At 42.2% G+C, this 22951-nt stretch overlaps 1 protein-coding gene across 8 annotated transcripts in view; it reads right to left on the minus strand.

Annotated features, from left to right (window-relative positions):
- The window catches only part of HECW1 (HECT, C2 and WW domain containing E3 ubiquitin protein ligase 1), a 481556-nt gene that overhangs the window by 14447 nt on the left and 444158 nt on the right, over nt 1-22951 (minus strand). For all 8 annotated transcript variants that reach the window (XM_070788041.1, XM_070788042.1, XM_070788040.1 and 5 more), the window contains 4 exons: nt 13366-13464; nt 12572-12701; nt 2499-2645; nt 834-948 (listed from right to left, as the gene is read on the minus strand). In XM_070788041.1, the coding sequence (XP_070644142.1) occupies nt 834-948; nt 2499-2645; nt 12572-12701; nt 13366-13464 (491 nt within the window). The remainder of the gene's footprint in view (nt 1-833; nt 949-2498; nt 2646-12571; nt 12702-13365; nt 13465-22951) is intronic.

Here is a 22951-nt window from a genome sequence, read left to right on the forward strand (position 1 = left end):
TTCCCCCCTGACAACCATAAATTCGTCCTCTAAGTCTGTGAGTCTGTTTCTTTTTTGTAAATAAGTTCATTGTATTTCTTTTTAGATTCTGCATATAAGGGATGTTATGTGATATTTCTCCTTCTCTGTCTGACTTACTTCACTCAGCATGACAATTTCTAGGTCCATCCATGTTGCTGCAAATGGCATTATTTTATTCTTTTTAATGGCTGAGTGATATTCCATTGTCTCTGTGTAACACATCTTCTTTATCCATTTCACTGTTGATGGACATCTAGGCTGCTTCCATGTCTCGGCTATTGTAAGCAGTGCTACAATGAACACTGAGGTGCTTGTATCTTTTTGGACCATGTTTTTCTCTGGATATATGCCCAGGAGTAGAATTGTAGGATTATATGGTAACTCTATTTTTAGCTCTTTTAGGGAACCTCCATACTGTTCTCCACAGTGGCTATACCAAGTTGGATTCCCACCAACAGTGTAGGAGGGTTCCCTTGTCTCCATACCCTCTCTAGCATTTATTGTTTGTGGATTTAAAATGGTTATTTTAAACTATATACTCAATATCTTATAATAACCTGTATTGGAGGAGGATATGAAAAACGAATGTATAATTTATATACATATGACTGTAACACTTTGCTGCATACCTGAAACTAACAGAACATTGCAGATCAACTATATTTCAATAAAAATAAAAAATAAAATGATAAAATGTAACATAGGAAAGAAATGGTTAATTTTGTTATGTCAATTTCAAATCAATAATGTTTTTTAAGAAGTTATAGCTTGTGTCTGTGGGAGCTGAGCCATCACAAGCCCCGCTCGCTCACCTCCCCGGTACTCAGTGTTGTTCCGCCAGTCGGCCAGGTCAATCTCTGCCGTGCCAGCGATCACCAGCTCCAGCTCCCTGGCATCAAACACGGAGACCAGCCTTGAGTCCACCACCTGAAATCCAAATTTAGCTTTAGCCTACAGACCCAATGTTATTGAGAGGTTACATTCATCATTACCACTTCTGTGGGCTAAGCTGGGAAGCTCACCACTGTTTGCAACCTTTCCCCCCTCTCCCAGTGTGTTATCACGTTTAAGTAAATCATGACATTCTGAAGCACAACGCCTTAATGAACTGGGAACTCAAAAAAGGTCCCCTGCTTTTCGTTACCTCTGATATTCCCTCTTGGAATGATGTTATAAACCAGACTGACTTGCCTTTCTGTAGTCACATTTAAGTTTCCCAGTAACACTACATTTTAAAGGCCAATTTGCTTTGGAGTGATTCAGTAGCTATTAGTGCTATCACTTCACTTAAAAGGAATCCTCTCTTCCACATACAAACTAGGACTTATTTCCTGAGAATGGACTTTATATATTAAAACAATTGTTTTTTTCTTCCCTTCTCCCCGTCACTTCTTCCCTCCCTCCTTCAAAGATCTGGGAGGACCTGCTTGATTAGAGGGGTCTGAGCTCTGGCTTTACATCTTGTTGCTGAATGTATGTGGTATCACTGAACACCTGCAGCAGACACCTCCTTTAATCACACTGGTGGACCAGCCAGTCACTCACTCTGATCTCCAGCAGAGCAGCAAAGAATACCTTCAAACACCCAAGCCCTTGTTTCTAAACTGGAAAAATCTAACTATGTCAAGTTTTGGCAAACAGGAAGCCTAGCAGCTGTCGGTGTCCTCTTTTTTAAAAAATTATTATTGATCTCTGATGCTTTTTAAAAAACTTTTTTATTGAATGACAGATTATTTAAATTCTATAGTGTTTTATAATTTTCAAAAGTTTCACATGCGACTTCATGCAGCTTATTTCATAAGTCACTGCTGATTTAGCACCTCTGCATGGATTATGTTGCACAAAGTGACACCACAGACATATCTCCTTTGATTGTGTTCTGCTTTATTGCACTCTGCAGATATGTCATTTTTCACAAATTGTAGGTTTGCGGGAACCCAAGGTCATGAGATGATGGGTAGTTTTTTTAGATAAGGTATGTACATTGGTTTTTTAGATATAATACTGTGGCACACTTAATAGACTACAGTATAGTATGAGCAGAACTTTTACTGCACTGAGAATCTAAACAACTGATGTTACGTGCTTTATTGCGCCAATGGCTTTATTGCTGAGGTCTGGAACTAAACCTACAATATGTCAGAGATCTGCCTGTAAGAAAATAAAAAATCTAGCCAGAGTGGATAATTCCCTCCAGTGCCTTCACTTCACTCATCTTTATCTCACTGAATAAAAGGGGATGCAACACACACGCGTCTTGGCAGGATGGGCCATGTGTTTTCACAAATGGCTCAGCAGGGCCACACTGACATGGGTTTTGTGAGACCACAAGAGCTGGGTTTCCCAGAGAACTCTGACCCCTCTCCCAACACCCTCAGGGGGTCCTCCCTGCATGCTGGTGAGTAGAGCTGAGCCCTCTTCCTGCCTCGTTCTTCCTCTCCCTTCTCCTAACAAGACCCTGCTGGGCCGGGCCTCACCTCGTAGAAGCCCCGCACCAGTGCCTCGGTCTGCTGCACCACGCCGCGCTCTACCCGCCACCTCACCATCCTCTCGATGTACTCCTTCTTGTTCTTCTCTGTCACCTGTGTGTTGGCACCTCCAGATTTTAACTCCCTCTCCGTTACCTTTCGGGGAAACAAAGATCATGATGATTGTTGACTTGCTTTACCTTGCAGTTGAAACAGATCAGTTTTAAGAGGATGTAAAAAATTCTCTTTACATGAGTTCAGCATCTTTACCTCCTTGGTTCTTTCTCCTTTCCTGGAAGTTACTAGAAAGGCTCTGGTTATTCTAAAGTAGATACATCAGTACCTTAGAAAAGCTACAGTTTTGTTACATAAAGAGGAAGCATGTTTCTTAAACTTAAGAGGCCTAACTGAAATAAAAGAAAAATGCCCCTGGTTACCCCTAAATAGACTAGAATGTCCTTAACTATACCCAAGTCCCAATTACATCACATTCTTAACAAACAAATCTTCCCTATCAACAGCAGATCCTTGGCAAAAAATAAACGGAGCGTGGGAGCGTGTTTCTGCAGTAGGTATAAGAAGGGCTGAAGGATGACACCGCGACCTTGAGAAAGGAGAGAATGATGTTGCCACTTAGCATGGAGGTGCATGTTTGTTAGGACAAGCTAACAAGAAAAGTTATGATCTGTGCTTTACTGTTTTGAAAGGCAAGAAGGCAGGTAACATATACTAGACACTGTTATCAAAAAGTGTTGGTGTTTGAAGGGGGAAGCATCAGTTATCTTAAATTTGCTTAAGGGGTTCGCCTCACTGGTCAGTGTGATTAATATAAGAAAAATGAGGCATAACCACACCTGTTATTGTTTAGTTGCTAAGTCATTTCCAACTCTTTTGCAACCTCATGGACTATACCCCTCCAGGCTCCTCTGTCCATGGGATTCTCCAGGCAAGAATACTGGAGTGGGTTGCCATTTCCTTCTCCAGGGGATATTCCTGACCCAGGTATCAAACCTGTGTCTCCCGCATTGACAGGCAAATTCTTTACCACTGAGCCACTAGGTAAGCCCATAGACGTACTTAGTTATAGATTAAACATATATGTACATATTTGGCACTCGTGGGCAAAGTACCCAAACAAAATAGTTTATAGAAGTCTGCTGATTACTTTATTTGATCACTTGGGTGACTCTGGTAAATATGAAATGTTGCTCAATTATAACATAATAGTTACCACCTAAGATCCATATCCTTTGGAGCCTCTGGTGTTTACCTGCCCAGTTAGAGACTATTTCCTGACTCTAAGTATGTGACATAACTAAATTTTGGCCAATAATGTACAAGTGGGGGTGTTGTATGGCACTTTCATGAGGCCTCTTTAAAGAGCAGGGCTGTTTCTCCTTTGTCCTGCAACTTCAGACACGGATGTGCTGGTTGGGGGCGCCATATTCCTCAGGCTGTGGGTGAAGGGGGCCATTGTAGGAATTGAAGCCTTGGGTTGCCTGCCTCCACATTTTTATGTAAGAGAAAAATAAACTGTTAATTTAAGCAGGGTCATTGAGTTTCTTCATTAGCAGTTGAACTTAATCTTAACTAACACACTGAGGAAAAGCCTGTGGTGTCTTTCAGGTACATCTGTCTGTCTGCTCTTCACTCTGTAACTAGCCAACAGAAGGGCTATGACTCAGTTTTCTAAAACCAAAATCATCACTCTTGGCGATCTCATTTGAAAAGATACAGGATCAGTTTAAGCGTAAACAGAAATACATTATTCTAAATCTATAACACATCCCTATTTTTATCACTGGGAATGTTTTCAACTTTCTCTAAGTTCAGTTTCTCCCTTATATACACATGAAGGATTGATTTTTATTTTCAATGTTATTTTTTCCTCTAATTTTAATGTATTTAGTCATTTGTAGTTTACTTGATTTCTTTTGAGTAGATAACATGTGTCCATGGAAAAAAAAATTCAAGTGTTATAAAAAGCCATACAGTGAAAAACAAATTTCTCTCCCCAAACAGTAGCATATTATATACACTGTTCATTATCATGGTCACATACACACCAAAGCTTTTTTCTTTTTTTAGTTAAAGATACACATTGGCCATTGTTTTATACTGGCTTATTGTTGTTATTCAGTCACTAAGTTGTGTCTGATTTTTGCAACTCCATGGACTGCAGCACGCCAGGCTCCTCTGTCCTTCACCATCTCCCGGAGTTTGCTCAGATTCATGTCCTTGAGTCAGTGATGCTATCTAACCATCTCATCCTCTGCTGCCCCCTTCTCTTTTCCCAGCATCACAGTTTTTTCCAATGGTCGGCTCTTCACATCAGGTGGCCAAAGTATTGGAGCTTCAGCTTCAGCATCAGTCTTTCCAAGGTTGATTTCCTTCAGGATTATACCAGTTTAGACCTGTCTTATTCTTTCTTTGTTATTGTTATACTACCTGTCTTATTGTTTATGATTTACATGTAAATGGATGGGCTGGGGTATCAGACCACATATCGTACTAGTCTACTATTTCATTGTGTGAATGAATTATAATTTATTTCATCAGTGTTATACTGCTGAACATTTATATTGGTTCAGATTTTTTTTTGTGGTGATCAACAATGCTGCAATGAAGATTGCTATCCGTTAGGCATTTCAATTAGATGTGAACATATCTGTAGGTCAAATTTCTAGACGGAGATGCTGAGTCAAAGGCAGGTGCATTTAGAATGACGACAGGTATCACAGGGTGCCTTTCATAGACAGTGAAACAAACTTCTTCTTCCTTCCACCTACACTCTTGTGCAGAGCACCTGTTTCTCTCCACCATCTCCAAAATAGAATATGGCTAAGCTTTCTGAACTGTGAACTTCTAGATGTTCAAGCTGGTTTTAGAAAAGGCAGAGGAATCAGAGATCAAATTGCCAACATCTGCTGGATCATCGAGAAAGCAAGAGAGTTCCAGAAAAACATCTATTTCTGCTTTATTGACTATGCCAAAGCCTTTGACTGTATGGGTCACAGTAAACTGTGTAAAATTCTGAAAGACATGGGAATACCAGACCACCTGACCTGCCTCTTGAGAAACCTGTATGCAGGTCAGGAAGCAACAGTTAGAACTGGACATGAACCAGTCAATAACCTCAGATATGCAGATGATACCACCCTTATGACAGAAAGTGAAGAACTAAAGAGCCTCTTGATGACAGTGAAAGAGGAGAGTGAAAAAGTTGGCTTAAAGCTCAACATTCAGAAAGTGAAGATCATGGCATCTGGTCCCATCACTTTATGGGAAATAGATGGGGGAAACAGTGGAAACAGTGTCAGACTTTATTTTTCTGGGCTCCAAAATCACTACAGATGGTGATTGCAGCCATGAAATTAAAAGACGCTTACTCCTTGGAAGGAAAGTTATGACCAACCTAGATAGCATATTTAAAAGCAGAGACATTACTTTGCCAACAAAGGTTCGTGTAATCAAGGCTATGGTTTTTCCAGTGGTCATGTATGGATGTGAGAGTTGGACTGTGAAGAAGGCTGAGCACCAAAGAATTGATGCTTTTGAACTGTGGTGTTGGAGAAGACTCTTGAGAGTCCCTTGGACTGCAAGGAGATCCAACCAGTCCATTCTGAAGGAGATCAGCCCTGGGATTTCTTTGGAAGGAATGCTAAAGCTGAAACTCCAATACTTTGGCCACCTCATGTGAAGAGTTGACTCATTGGAAAAGACTCTGATGCTGGGAGGGATTGGGGGCAAGAGGAGAAGGGGACGACAGAGGATGAGATGGCTGGATGGCATCACTGACTCGATGGACGTGAGTCTGAGTGAACTCCGGGAGTTGGTGATGGACAGGGAGGCCTGCCGTGCTGCGATTCATGGGGTCGCAAGGGGTCAGACACGACTGAGCGACTGATCTGATCTGATCTGAAAATCACTGCAGATGGTGATTGCAGCCATGAAATTAAATGACGCTTACTCCTTGGACCGCACAGAAGTGCTCCGGCTGCGATGGACCACGCAGGGCATCGGAGAGGCGCTACCCTTGCCCAAGGTCGGGGCGGCGGCCAAGAGGAGCTACTACACATCCAAGAAGTGGCCGCTGCGTGGGCGCAGGAGGGCCGAAAGGAGCTAGCTATTCCACGTTCAAGGTCAGGAGGGTTGGCCGTGAGGAGATACCCCTCGTCCAAGGTAAGTAGCAGCGGCTGTGCTTTGCTGGAGCAGCCATGAAGAGATACCCCATGTCCAAGGTAAGAGAAACCCAAGAAAGACGGTAGGTGTTGCAAGAGGGCATCACAGGGCAGACACACTGAAACCATAATGACAGGAAACTAGCCAGTCTGATCACACGGACCACAGCCTTGTCTAACTCAATGAAACTAAGCCATGCCCCTAGGGCCACCCAAGACAGGCGGGTCATGGTGGAGAGGTCTGACAGAATGTGGTCCACTGGAGAAGGGAATGGCAAACCACTTCAGCATTCTTGCCTTGAGAACACCATGAACTGTATGAAAAGGCAAAATGATAGGACACTGAAAGGGGAACTCCCCAGGTCGGTAGGTGCCCAATATGCTACTGGAGATTAGTGGAGAAATAACTCCAGAAAGAATGAAGGGATGGAGCCAAAGCAAAAACAATACCCAGTTGTGGATGCAACTGGTGACAGAAGCAAGGTCTGAGGCCATAAGGAGCAATGTTGCATAGGAACCTGGAATGTCACATCCATGAATCAAGGCAAATTGGAAGTGGTCAAACAGGAGATGGCAAGAGTAAACATCGACATTCTAGGAATCAGCGAACTAAAATCGGTAAAGTGGACTGGAATGGGTGAATTTAACTCAGATGACCATTATATCTACTACTGTGGGCAGGAATCCCTTAGGAGAAATGGAATAGCCATCATAGTCAACAAAAGAGTCTGAAATGCAGTACTTGGATGCAATCTCAAAAATGACAGAATGGTCTCTGTTCATTTCCAAGGCAAACCATTCAATATCACAGTAATCCAAGCCTATGCCCCAACCAATAACGCTGAAGAAGCTGAACGGTTCTATGAAGACCTACAAGACCTTTTAGAACTAACACCCTAAAAAGATGTCCTTTTCATTATAGGGGACTGGAATGCAAAAGTAGGAAGTCAAGACACACCTGGAGTAACAGGTAAATTTGGCCTTAGAGTACAGAATGAAGCAGGGCAAAGGTTAATAGAGTTTTGCAAGAGAACACACTGATCATAGCAAACACCCTCTTCCAACAACATAAGAGAAGACTCTACACATGGAAATCACCAGATGGTTGACACCAAAATCAGATTGATTATATTCTTTGCAGCCAAAGATGGAGAAGCTCTATACAGTCAGCAAAAACAAGACCGGGAGCTGACTGTGGCTCAGATCACGAACTCCTTATTGCCAAATTCAGACTTAAATTGAAGAAAGTGGGGAAAACCACTAGACCATTCAGGTATGACCTAAATCAAATCCCTTATGATTATACAGTGGAAGTGAGAAATAGATTTAAGGGACTAGATCTGATAGACAGAGTGCCTGATGAACTATGAACGGAGGTTCATGACATTGTATAGGAAACAGGGATCAAGACCATCTCCATGGAAAAGAAATGCAAAAAAGCAAAATGGCTGTCTGAGGATGCCTTACAAATAGCTGTGAAAAGAAAAGAAGCGAAAAGCAAAGGAGAAAAGGAAAGATATAAGCATCTGAATGTAGAGTTCCGAAGAATAGCAAGGAGAGATAAGAAAGCCTTCCTCAGTGATCAATGCAAAGAAATAGAGGAAACAACAGAATGGGAAAGACTAGAGATCTCTTCAGAAAATTAGAGACACCAAGGAAATATTTCATGCAAAGATGGGCTGGATAAAGGATAGAAATGGTATGGACCTAACAGAAGTAGAAGATATTAAGAAGAGGTGGCAAGAATACACAGAAGAACTGTACAAAAAAGAGCTTCATGACCCAGATAATCACGATGGTGTGATCACTCACCTAGAGCCGACATCCTGGAATGTGAAGTCAAGTGGGCCTTAGAAAGCATCAGTACAAACAAAACTAGTGGAGGTGATGGAATTCCAGTTGAGCTATTTCAAATCCTGAAAGATGATGCTTTGAAAGTGCTGCACTCAATCTGCCAGCAAATTTGGAAAATTCAGCAGTGGCCACAGGACTGGAACAGGTCAGTTTTCATTCCAATCCCAAAGAAAGGCAATGCCAAAGAATGCTCAAGCTACCGCACAATTGCACTCATCTTACATGCTAGTAAAGTAATGCTCAAAATTCTCCAAGCCAGACTTCAGCAGTATGTGAACAGTGAACTTCCTGATGTTCAAGCTGGTTTTAGAAAAGGCAGAGGAACCAGAGATCAAATTGCCAACATCCACTGGATCATGGAAAAAGCAAGAGAGTTCCAGAAAAACATCTATTTCTGCTTTATTGACTATGCCAAAGCCTTTGACTATGTGGATTACAATAAACTGTGGAAAATTCTGAAAGAGATGGGAATACCAGACCACCTGACCTGCCTTTTGAGAAACCTATATGCAGGTTAGGAAGCAACAGTTAGAACTGGACATGGAACAACAGACTGGTTCCAAATAGGAAAAGGAGTATGTCAAGGCTGTATATTGTCACCCTGCTTATTTAACTTCTATGCAGAGTACGTCATGAGAAACACTGGGCTGGATGGAACACAAGCTGTATTCAAGATTGCCGGGAGAAATATCAATAACCTAAGATATGCAGATGATACCACGTTTACGGCAGAAAGTGAAGAGGAAGTGATGAGAATGAAAGAGGAGAGTGAAAAAGTTGACTTAAAGCTCAACATTCAGAAAACGAAGATCATAGCTCTGGTCCCATCACTTCATGGGAAATAGATGGGGAAACAGTGTCAGACTTTATTTTTGGGGGCTCCAAAATCACTGCAGATGGTGACTGCAGCCATGAAATTAAAAGACGCTTACTCCTTGGAAGGAAAGTTATGACCAACCTAGATAGCATATTGAAAAGTAGAGACATTACTTTGCCAACAAAGGTCCGTCTAGTCAAGGCTATGGTTTTTCCAGTGGTCATGTATGGATGTAAGAGTTGGACTGTGAAGAAAGTTGAGTGCCGAAGAATTGATGCTTTTTAACTATGGTGTTGGAGTATACTCTTGAGGGTCTCTTGGACTGCAAGGAGATCCAACCAGTCTATCCTAAAGGAGATCAGTCCTGGGTATTCATTGAAAGGACTGATGTGAAGCTGAAACTCCAATACTTTGGCCACCTCATGTGAAGAGTTGACTCATTGGAAAAGACTCTGATGCTGGGAGGGATTGGGGGCAAGAGGAGAAGGGGACAACAGAGGATGAGATGGCTGGATGGCATCACCTACTTGACAGACACGAGTTTGAGTGAACTCCAGGAGTTGGTGATGGACAGGGAGGCCTGGCGTGCTGCGATTCATGGGGTCGCAACGAGTCCGACACGACTGAGCAACTGAGCTGAACTGAACTGAAGTTTTCTGATTCTTGATGTTCTCAGGAGGGAAAATGGTATTTCATTCTATTTAAATTTATATTTTTAAAAAATTGTGAATGATGTTGAATATTTCCTTTCCCGGGAACTATCCATTTATATTCGTTGTTAATTTTCTATTGTGTTGTTGTTCATTTCTCTGCAGGATCTCTTCTTATATTGAAAGACACAGACTTTTGTCTGTGCTATATGTTGCTGCTGCTGCTGCTGCTAAGTCGCTTCAGTTGTGTCCGACTCTGTGCAACTCCATAGACGGCAGCCCAGTAGGCTCCTCTGTCCCTGGGATTCTCCAGGCAAGAACACTGGAGTGGGTTGCCATTTCCTTCTCCAATGCATGAAAGTGAAAAGTGAAAGGGAAGTTGCTCAGTCATGCCCGACTCTTAGCGACCCCATGGACTGCAGCCTACCAGGCTCCTCTGTCCACAGGATTTTCCAGGCAAGAGTACTGGAGTGGGGTGCCATTGCCTTCTCTGGTGCTATATGTTACAATGTAGCAAATATTATGCCATTTTTACTTTGTTTATGGTGTAGTTTTGACATAAGGTATTAAAAAAGTAATTTTAGTTGACTATGTCTATCTTTTCTTTCATGACTTTGTCACATCTACAACAGCATTTCTTACTGCAAGTTAAAAAGAAAAATTCTTTCATTTTCATCTTTTTATTGTTCTTTTAAGCGCTCAGCTTTTTCACCAATGTGGAATTAATTTAAGCATAATGAGTTAGGTTTGGGATCTAATTTAAGTTTTTTAAGATGGATACCCATTTGTCTTAATCTATTTTGCTAAATAATTGTGTTTTTTTTGTTTGTTTGTTTTACAAATTAACCCTACTATAGGGCAAATGTAAAGAATGGGCTAAAAGTAGTCATGCAGAAAAGATAGTGTATCTTACACGCTCATCTAGTGCATGGGGGAGGACAGTTAAGTGAATCACATATTCTTGAATATGTTTAAATACACTCTCTAAAGATGTAAGAAAAAATAATTTTTTTCTCAAATGTGGAAAAGAGTATTCTTCAGAGGTATTTTTATGCAAAGATAATGCATCAAAACACTAACATTTTCTAGGACCTGAACAAGATTCTTGATTGAGAGGCGGGTGTTGGGTGGTCTGCAAGGTTCAGTGGGTAACTCTCACCCATAGATTCAGCACACTGCCCACAGTCATGAAGGTGCTTATAAAGTATCCCAGCTTACTTCTTACAGCATTCCATTACAAAAATTACACGTCATAGGCTTTTGAATCTCTTGTAAATGATGTTCAAAAACCTTAATTGTTAAATCTGCTCAGGCTATCAGGCTGGTCTGATAAAACTATAAGCCAGATGATTCAACGGTATATAAACACTGGAAGAAAAAAAATGGAAAGCTTCTCATATTAAATACTATTGTGATACATTTTGGAGGAGTAAATATCTGGATGCTAGAGATAAAAAGTATTGTTGTAGTTGCACAGATAAGAGAAATATCTTACAGATATATTGCACATTTTACAAAAATGCTTTCTGATCCACTGTTACATTTGATTTTCAAAAAACTCAATAAACTAGATCCATGTCAAAACGAGAAAAGAAGACATGAGTAATTTTAATAAAGGCTGCTGCTGCTGCTGCTAAGTCACTTCAGTCGTGTCCGACTCTGTGTGACCCCATAGACGGCAGCCCACCAGGCTCCCTCATCCCTGGGATTCTCCAGGCAAGAACACTGGAGTGGGTTGCCATTTCCTTCTCCAATGCATGAAAGTGAAAAGTGAAAGTGAAGTTGCTCAGTCGTATCTGACCCTCAGCGACCCCATGGACTGCAGCCTACCAGGCTCCTCCGTCCATGGGATTTTCCAGGCAAGAGTACTGGAGTGGGGTGCCATTGCCTTCCCTTAATAAAGGCAGTAGTTCTCAAAGAATTATATTTTGTTTTTTTTTCCAAAGAATTATATTTTGAATGAATGACAGTCCTTGTTTTTAAACACAAAATCCCACTACTATATGATCCAACAATCCCACTTCTGAGTATATATCCCAAAGAATTTAAAACAGGGACTTGAACAGAGATTTGCATACCTATGTTCATACCAGCATTATCCACAATACTCAAAAGGTGGAGGCAACCTAGATGTCCATCAACTGATGAATAGCTAAACAAAATATGGTATTTACATGTTATGGAATATTATTCAGCCCTAGAAGAGAAGGCAGTCCTGTCACATGGTAAAACATGGATGGACCCTGAAGATACTATGCCGAGTGAAATAAGCTGATCACAAAAAGACAAACACTGTACGATTCCACTGAATATGAGATACTTAGAACAGACAAGTTCTTGGAAAGAAAAGTGGGGTGGTTCCAGTGGCTGGGAAGAGGGGGAAATAGGGAGCTATTATTTAATGGACATGGTTTCAGTTTTGCAAGATGAAGACATGCTGGAGATGGGTTGTATAACACATGAATCTACTTAACCACACTGAATGAACTGTAAACCTGGTTAGGATGGTAAATTTCATATCATGCAATTTTTCCATAACAAGACTCAAAATGTCTTTTCCAAGCCCCGCATCTCACAAACCTGGCCAAAAACCTCTTCATTAACCGTGAACGTGAGGTCGAGGATGTCTGTGATATTGTTGTCCTTCATCCATTGCAAGCTCTGGTGGAATTCCTCATCTAGATATTCCAGGTCACTCAAATCACAGGGTCTGGGTCCATTCAAAGGGAGAAAGGCAAACAGATTGTTTCAGTAAACATCTACTCAGACCTCATGCCAAAATATGGTGATATCACTCTAGGCTAAAGTAACACAGGTGCATTTTAGTGATTTGATACTTTTGAATACATCCATGAACCTATAGTTTATTCAGTAATTGGAAAAGAAAGTATTAAAATGTTTAAAATAACAAACACAAAACAATTATTGACTCAAGGACTCTCCATGGCCATTGGAGAAGAGTATCATTTAAAAATAACCAAGTTATACACCAATTTTTTTCTTTTATCCTATTCTGCCTTTATTGAGATATGATTGACATACAGCACTGTATAAGTATAGAGTGTACAGCATAATGATTTACATACAGGGACAGATCAGCTCTTCTTAATAGTTTCATACAATGCTTGTAATGCTACTATAATTATTTATATAAACTGATTTATATCTGGTATATGATGTTCTCTTATGCTTATATAAAATCTCCAAATGTCGTTTTACTGGACTAAAAGGTTTATGTGCTGGCTTAAGCACTCATAAAAGTAAACCACCATAAACCTAACAGGAATGAGCAGGGAAAACAGTGACAAAAAGGCCAGAGGAGTCAGGGAGGTCGGTGCCTCTGGTCCTGCAGGCAGGGCTGGGGGGACACTTACAGTCTCAGGAGCGCCTTATAGAAGGGTCTTGTGAAGAAAGCATCCAGAAGGTACTGATGGATCAGAGCCAGGCCTAGGATTCGACCACTGAACCTGAACCTAGAACGCAGATAAGGCAGAGCCATGTATTGTTGGTTGATGTGTTTCTCTGTAGTATTCATCTTAAGCCACTTCAAAAACTTGCCAAGTGATGACACGAGAGGCACCCATTCTTTTTATTCTTTACCATGAACAATGGCTATGAACCTGGTATGTACGAAATGAACATACCTCCTCAAGTAACCGAATAGAGTCATTTTACTGGAATCCTCTTCTCAGACCTGACTGTATAAGGACCCAAGAGAAGAAAAAGAGCTGGTGAAGGGGAATTCTGGGACCCAGACAAACAGCCAGCATTGAACCTGAGGATCTGAACCCAAGGATATGGAAAGTTTTTTGGACCATGCATTCTTACCCATTCAAGCATTCCATAGATACCACCCGAAAGTCTCATGTGTGCCTGACCCTATGCTAGAAGATGGGGGAACTTGAACATGACTCACATATGGCAATCATGCTCATGGTCAGAGAGGTGAGGTATGTGGGATCCCAGTGTGGTAAGCGGTCATGGCCACAGGACCTACATGGAGCCTACATGGCCACACACGAAGAACAAGGTCTCTGCTGGGAGGAACTGGTTGCATAGACCTGGCAACCTCCAGATATAAGGGCCTTCACTGATTTAAATCCTTGTTGGAGCAAATAGTTTTCTGGCATTTTTTTTGCTGGCAACCTGCCTAGCTGCATGCTGCAGTTCCTAAGAGCTTGGTCCCATTGTTGCCCTGTTCCTAAATCAGCTTCCCTCTGTCTGGTCAAGCCCACTGGCTCCCTCACCCTGGGTACTTCCCATCTCTGGTACTTATGTCCAGAGACCTAAGGGGATCTTTTCTGTCTCTTCCTATCTAACTAGATTTTCACCTAAAATCTAACTAGATTTTCTTAGCTGTGACTTTTCTCAGATCCCCTGTTGGAATTTTCAACTAACCCATCTCCACAACCTTTCATGAGGCTCTTAGACTAAAAAGACTTTGTACTCTGTAACTGCTATGAAAATGGTTTAAATGAATAGATTATAAGATCCTGTATAAGTGCAATCATAAATAATACTTCAGATAGCCATCTTTAAAGTAGTCTATTCTATTTGCATGAAAGTGAAGTTGCTCAGTCGTGTCTAACTCTTTGCAACCTTATGGACTATAGCCCACCAGGCTCCTCCATTCTTTTTGCATGAAATAACATGCAAATATTATTGGCTCTGGAGAGATAAGAAGTGTGCAGAACCTCAGTACAGGTGCTATAGAGGCACTGTGGATGGGGAGGCCCATGGACCAGATGAACAGCTTATAGTCCTTGAGGCCAGACTGTGCCATCAGTATTGCATCCCCTGATGGTCTTTCCTGATATCCCAATAACTGACGGGTCTCCAACCCAGCGGCTACAGTCCTGCATCCAAAAGCACTGTTCACTCCTACCCCATGCAGGCTTATCCACTCTAATGGATTCTGAGGCATCACAGCTGATGCTCCTAACATGATGTGGGGCTGTGGCCATGCGTGGGAGATGGCAACACCGCCCAATGTGGGAAGAGAGCAAATGCCTGCCAAGAGCCTGCCTCCTTTAGAGGTGGCTCTGGAAGGCCTAATAAAGAGAAATGGTAATCTCGGCAGGCAGAAAGTGTCTACAGATATGGAGCAGATAAAAATATTACATGAAAATACTTTCAACTCAATGTTAAAAAATGGACTATCTCAATAAACTGTAAATTCTCCAGCAAAATATACATTATTCTAATCTATTTAAGAAAAAGTAAGAATGTAAATAGACAAATAACCATAGTATAAACTATGTCTCAAAACTTTGAGGAAAAAGGACTATATCCTTATAAGGATATATCCTATATTAAATATCTGGGGTGAAAATACCCCAACTATAAGGATATCCTATATCTATGGGGATATCCTTATATCTATAGGATATATATATATATCCTATGATATATATATCCTAGATCTATATATAGATATCTATATCTATATATATCCTAGATCTATATATAGATATCTATATCTATATATAGATCAATATATATCCTGTATATCCTATCCTATATATATATATCCATAGATATATATATCGATATATATATATATAGAGAGATCTAGGATACATATAGATATAGATATATAGATCTAGGATATATATAGATATAGACATGTAGATCTAGGATATATATATATATCCTATATCTATAGGATATCCTTATAGTTGGGGTATTTTCACCCCAAATATTTAAATAGCTCCAGAAACCAGAAAATGGTAGAAAACTTAATTCATCATTATGAACTACCATAATCACAAAATACAATCTGGAAAAGAGCAAAGGAAAGAAAACTAAAGATGCTGAACTCACACGCTAAAAAATCATAAGTAAAACACAACAGAAAGTATCAGTCCATTCCCTGAATAATGCCAAATGATTTAGTATGCTTGATTCTAGGAAACTAAGGACAGTTTATTACTAGGCATTCCATCATTGAAATTAATTTAACATCAAAAGACAAAAATCATATGGCTTTTTCTTTCTTTTTTTTTGGTTAGAAGCTAAAAATTTCTTGAAAAGATCCACCATTAATTTCCTTGAAGAAAAATAAAAATTTCATAGTAAACCAAGAGTAGAAAAATGTTTCCTTACATTATAAAGGATATTGATCTCAGCATCATATAGATAAAGATATAGAAGGACAATAAAGATATAGAAGGACAATAAAGATATAGAAGGAATGTTGGTTATCACCATCCTTCACAATATTCTATTAGTTCTAGTCACTGTAGTTTGCTACAAGTGAAAAATGGGAAACAGATTAAAAATAACTTTTATGGAATGCCTATCAGATCAACACAGATCATGTTATCTCACTGATTCTTATAACAGCTCTATTTATGACTGTGGCTGTCTTCATTCCACCAAAAATCACAGGTCAATAATTAGCACTGGGGAAGTGGCACATCGAGGACACTGACCCATGTCTGCCTGATGCCAGACCAAGTCTTTTCCTTTGTGCCCATTTTGAGAAGCCACAGAGCAGCAAAATTCATCCTCTGGTCCAGGGGCTGAGCTGCCCACTGTGTGACCTTGTGCCAACAGTTAACCACCTATTCTTCATTACCTTTTCTGGAAAACAGCATTCTTCAAGTGATAGCTATTATTATTTTATGTTAGCTTCCAACACCTCCTTATGATCATTAGAAGGGGGAATTTGTTACAAAGTTCTGGTGGTGTCTCAAGAAATCCAGGGTCAGGAATGCAGTTGAGCTCAGATACTGAGGTGACTCCACCCTCATCCGAAGTCTCCCTTTTGTTCCTTTCTGTGGACATCTGCTTCTTTCTTCTCTCGCACTGCCAACACTGCTAATGTTTTTCAGCTTGGAGTTCAAGCCTCCAGAGTGACCAACTTGACTTTCATTGACCTAGGTTCAGATTTCCAGCATAATTTCCTGATTATCCAACTCACGTTGGATGCCCACCCTGGACCAAACCTGAAAGTAGGGTCTGGTGAGGAGAGCTCAGATCTGGGTATCATGTTCAGCACTTTATAGCCAGGATTACCATGGCTTGCCTCTCAACCAGGGGCTGGGATCAGATGGAGGGAGGCAGATGGGGCTGTTTTTAGCAAAGGGGGCTGCAACACAGACCACCCAATGAGAATTGTTTATCTGCTTTGAATGGGGTTGGGCATAGATGGAATTTCTAGACAAAATTATATTGGTTTCACAGGCTGATGGGGGCAACTAGTAGGTCCTCGATATTTTTTCATAGCTGTGCAAGCAATCTATGATAATGTGGTTTGGCTTTATATAAACACAGACAGGATGGCTTGCAGCCAGTCAAGTATATACAGTAAAATATATTCCACAGCGATGAACTATGATCTGGGACGTGTTTGTATAAAGCACACTGCAGGGACTGTACAATTCAAATCCAAACAACAGCTTAGAAGGCAGAGATTGGAATGGCAAACCATTCCAGGTTGATGAATTGCCTTGACAATCTCAAGAACAAGAAAACATCTTTCAGGGCTTGTACATCTCCTTTGTCTCACCCAGCCTGGACAAATACTTCCCAGGAAATTGATTGTGTCTCGTGTCAACACAGGTTGGTAATGTGTAGGAATTATGAGATGGAAAGAAAGTCCTTTTCTTTAGACTTTAGATTGATTATTAGAGAAACTATCCAGATAATTTAAGCAAAAAATACCCCCAAAGTTTCTGTTTTGATCTAAGTGACTAGGCACAAATAAAGAGTTCTAAGGATCGATGAAAGTGTCCCTACAGAAGGAGCAGCCTCCTCCTCCCCAGTGCATGGGGGGCATGTGTTATTTTATTTATCCAGGCCCCAGGGTCTCCAGTTCAAGAGCCCCTTTCCACCATCCATGTGAACCTGCAGGGCCGTAGCCACCCCTTCCTCTCAGGGGACCCATGGGGGGGTCTTCTCTGAGGCTGCAGGCCAGTCCTGCTCCTGGTGTGGTATCGATCCTCCTTTGTTATGGGCTGCCATTCCTGAAGGCACACTGAGCTCAGCACACCCCCAAGGATGGTTACTGAGCTGCAGGCTCTGGCACCGCTGCCACCGGCCCCCAGGCTGCTGCCCAAGACATGCTCTTCCGAGTGGCCTGGGCTCATTTCTATAGGGCTAGTAGGGCAATAGTTCCTCTGTGTCGACCTGCTCGGGTCAGAGGGGCCTCACGGCAGAGTTGCTGGGCCCCTGAGGGTTTTACGGGGCCACTCTCTCTCCTTTTATCCTGAGGCTGAAAAAGTCATGGAGAGCTAAGGGGCACCTAACCCACGCATTCACATCTGAACCTCAGTGCTGCTGGCCACTTGTTGGGTGGCTCTTCTGCTTTTCTTGGATCACATCACTTCTGAAACCCCAGATGCCCTGCTTGCAGTGTGCCTCCTGTTGGCCCCCGCTCCTTCCTAAGCATGTGGGATGTGCCCACAGGGTCTGATTCCAGTGATGGGCACTATACCGCTTCTCTTCACTGGACAGGCCTCAGCTATCAGGTAAATCAGCAGATACACGCACACATGACATGGAGGACATGAGGAGACAAGGCTGTCCCCCAACTGCACGTCCCAGGCATGTCTAAATCCACATGCTAGCTACACCAGGCTGGGTCTCACTGTGACCGTCCCCTGGTACTAGATGGTGGGGCTCAGCCTTTCCTCCATCCTAACTACCTGAAGAATACAACACCCTGGAGGGTCAGAAATGATGCCTCTCTCCATCAGTAATCCTCAAGGCGGGGGATGGAGGAAGAGAGTGTTTTCCTCTAGCTCCCTCTTGGTGTCACATGAAAACTCCCTAGGACATTCTGATTTGCCATCACCTTAAGGTGTGTTACTGACTTTAAGAAACACATGAGCCATTTTTTTCTATTTATTTACTGATCAGAGATGATTTCACAGAAACCCATTTGGACCTAAGACATCACAATTTAGATGATCGTATAGCAAAATACCACGAACCCCATATTTAATAGGAAAAAACTCCTCTACAGATAGTCAGTCAAACATGGGTCTTGTGAGAGGGCCTGGTCTGTCTTCCTTCAGGGCAGGAACATGGGCAGCTCACAGCTTGATTTCTGAACCCAACCCCACCCACCCTGTGGTTTGCAGAAACATGAAGTTCTTTTCAAATCCTTGGTTTTCAATACACTGCAAGTTTTTAGTTTTGGTATCACCAATCCTTACCCTCTTGTCAAAGAAAAATAATAGAATTGGGTATTTTTTAGTACAAAGAAAAATATAAGCAACATAGACAATATCAATAAAAATGCATCAACTCCATCTCCTGAAGCAACATCCTTGACCTTGGTGGGTCCTTCCCCCAGAGTATCAGTGGTGACCACACACATGCTTTTGAAAATGGAGTCTCCTTCCCACTTTTGTTTCTCTAAAGCTTCATTTCACACCACAGCCCAGCCTAGAGAGCCTCACATATCTGCAAACACAGGTTTTCATCATCCAATTTAAATAAACTCCAAAGTATTTCATTTTTATGAATGTCCTGTGCTTGGTTTAGCCCCTCCCATTCTGATGGACACCTAACTGGTTTTCATCTTTACCCGTCTGCTCACAGGTATTAGAGCAGGGACAGCATACAGCCAGTCAACTCTGGGACCACAGGAGAAACTTTGAAATGGGCAGATATCATTCTTTAAGCAGTCTCATCAGCACCTCACCAGATGTCTGGGAGATGAACTTGAGTTACCTCTGATAAGCAACTGCGGCCACTCTGAGCTTTCCTAACAACGCTGAGGGAGATCATGGCAACAGATCTGAAAGCAACCAATGTTACTGGCAAGGGTTTATCTCACTTCCATCTGAGTTTTGTACACTGTAGTGAGTGTTCAAAGGCAATGGAGTTTCACACATTTCTAGCACATCTTCTCACATGGCTTAAAAGGCCCAGAAAAGACATGACTCTCCCCTTGAGTGAATTACTGTTGATTCATTACTCTTTGGGCAGTTTGCCAGTAATCCAAGAAAGGCAGTGTGGTGGTGAGGACAAAGTTGAAAGTTCTGGTATCAGGCTGTCTCGGTTTAACACTTCTGACCTGTGTGACTTTGGGGAAGCTGCTTACCATCCCCGAGCCTCAGTTTACTCATCTGCATATGGGATCATAATAGCATCTACAGTACAGGGCAACTGCTGAAAGACTTCCCACTAGTAGTCAGCCTACCTGGGTATTCATTCAGAGATGGCATGTCTGATCCCTTTCCCAGGCTCAGGACCCTAGACTACACATCCAGGCCTGACTGAAGGATGAGAATATGGATTGGACCAGAGGACTAGCCGGCACATTCCTGCTGTTGCAGAACTGCAAACTTTTGCTTTGTACTTTTCAGTACAAACCTACTGAAAATTTTTTAAGCACCATTTGAAGTTTGCTCAGTGAAGCGAATTGTTCACATTTCTTATATCTAGAGTAGGTCTCTATTCAGAAAGATGTACAGAAAGATCAAACTGCAGAGATTTGAGGTCACTGAGTCAATGGATGGATGTGATGCATGTTTTACCCCCAGAAGCTGAACTAGCAGGTCTCTCCCTCCCTTTCTCTCTCCTCCGTCTGTCTCTCTAACAAAACTTTGTGTGGAAACATGTTTTAGCAGGAGGTAGGATGTCATGATTTCACGGTGTACTTTTCAACTGATTGTTTAAACAAAAGCAGTTTGCATAATGGCAAAGAATTCAGGATGTTTGGGAGAGGAATTTCTTGTTCACAGATCAGATTTATGGAAGGGGAAGTAGGATGGTTTGCCAAGTGAAGAAAATAAAAGGCCTAATTACACATCAGTATAAATCAGCTATACTTCAATAAAATTTTATAGAAATACCAAATTACTCTGGAAGGACATTTTGGATAGTGCAGCAAAACCCTTTTAAAAGGCTTCTCGTTAATCCTCTTATATGAAAGCGATGTAAAAATGGAATAACACCCTCAAAACAGCGCCCAGGCAATGATTCAAGTCTGAAAGGTTCTGCTGTGGTCTTTCTGGTTTGAACCTCTGGCATTAATCTTTGCCCTGTAACAATTATCCCACAGTGTCTCTAGGTTCCGGTGACCCTTTTAGGGTTTTCTTGACCTGTAAGCTATCAATCTCTCTCTGCATGACTCAGCATCAGAGATACTTCCTGTACCAGCTTCAAAGCTGGCCCCATCTCCTGGCCTTCCTGCCTGGAAAGGGCATCAGATAGTATTGGGTTGGCCAAAGGGTTTGTTCGGGTTTTTCCACAAAATCTTATGGAAAACCTAAACGAACTTTTTGACCAACCCAATGTATTAGGGAACTGGAAAGAGCTGGACACTTGGTGATAGCGTGCTTGATTCTTGCTTCCCTTGAAGAAGAGGTGAGGGGCTGGGGCAGATACAAGAACAGCTGGCAGGACTCTGAGGTCTGCTCAAAAGCTGGCACACAGTCTGCAGACTCTGGTGGTCTCTTCCAAACACATCATCTTCTGGAGCGCAAACAACTGTCAGAACCAGCACTGCACCGGCAAATCCCAGGGGCTCAAAAGTATTTTGTTGTTACTGAATGAAACCTGAGGGCCGATAAAACTGCCCCGGGCCTGAATGCCCCCTAGGCACCACCACAATGGCTGCCTCCCAAGCTATGACCCTGCAACTACGCCCACACTGTGCATGGTCTACCTCCTGCAAACTGATGGCTAAGTTCCAGAAGGTTCTCTTCACAGCAGTCATGTTTTCCATTCCTGTTCCTTTTGGGTTCTTCCCCCATCACTGCTCCCTGGCAACGGACCAAGATTTTCAGGGGTTAAAGTCCTTTAAGAGATCCCAGAGGTTCTCAAACGAACAGAGCCAGTTCCTCGACTGTAGCACAGTCAACATTTACTGCCCAGTGCCCTGCAGGGTGTTTCGCACAACCCCTGGCTTCTGCCACTAGATTCCAGTGCCATCCATCCCCTCAAAGTTGTGATCACCAAAACTGCCCCCAGATGTTGCCAGATGTCTGCTGAGGGGTATGGGACAAAACCACCCTCTTCAGGGCAGGATATCCTAATAGGTGATCACAGTCCCCTTTGTGATACATGGGTACCGCTTGCCTCTCCTGGGCTCTCTGAGGCAATGAAGGTCTCAATCCCCAGGCTTTGTGCTCCACTCTGAGCAGTTTTCATCACTCCCTGGATCTCTTAAGTGTGCCTTCCTACTCCACTAAACATCGTTTTATTGATATTTTCTTTTTTTGATATTTTTATTTTTGGATACACTGCACAGCTTTACGGAGAAGGCAATGGCACCCCACTCCAGTACTCTTGCCTGGAAAATCCCATGGACAGAGGAGCCTGGTAGGCTGCAGTCCATGGGGTCGCTAGGAGTCAGACATGACTGAGCGACTTCACTTTCACTTTTCACTTTCATGCATTGGAGAAGGGAACGGCAACCCACTCCAGTGTTCTTGCCTGGAGAATCCCAGGGATGGGGGAGCCTGGTGGGCTGCCGTCTATGGGGTCGAACAGAGTCGGACACGAGTGAAGCGACTTAGCAGCAGCAGCACAGCTTGAGAGATCTTAGTTCCCCAAGCAGGGATGGAAGCAATGCCCTCTGCAGCGGAAGCATGGAGTCCTAACTGCTGCACCTCCAGAGAAGTCCTCCAAACATCATTTTAGACTCCCACCTAGAACTCAGATATGCAGATGACACCACCCTTATGGCAGAAAGTGAAGAGGAACTAAAAAGCCTCTTGATGAAAGTGAAAGTGGAGAGTGAAAAAGTTGGCTTAAAGCTCAACATTCAGAAAACGAAGATCATGGCATCCGATCCCATCACTTCATGGGTAATAGATGGGGAAACAGTGGAAACAGTGTCAGACTTTATTTTTCTGGGCTCCAAAATCAGTGCAGATGGTGACTGCAGCCATGAAATTAAAAGACGCTTACTCCTTGGAAGGAAAGTTATGACCAACCTAGATAGCATATTCAAAAGCAGAGACATTACTTTGCCAACAAAGGTTCATCTAGTCAAGG

This window comes from Bos indicus, chromosome 4, assembly GCF_029378745.1.
Source record: "Bos indicus isolate NIAB-ARS_2022 breed Sahiwal x Tharparkar chromosome 4, NIAB-ARS_B.indTharparkar_mat_pri_1.0, whole genome shotgun sequence".
NCBI lineage: Eukaryota > Metazoa > Chordata > Mammalia > Artiodactyla > Bovidae > Bos > Bos indicus.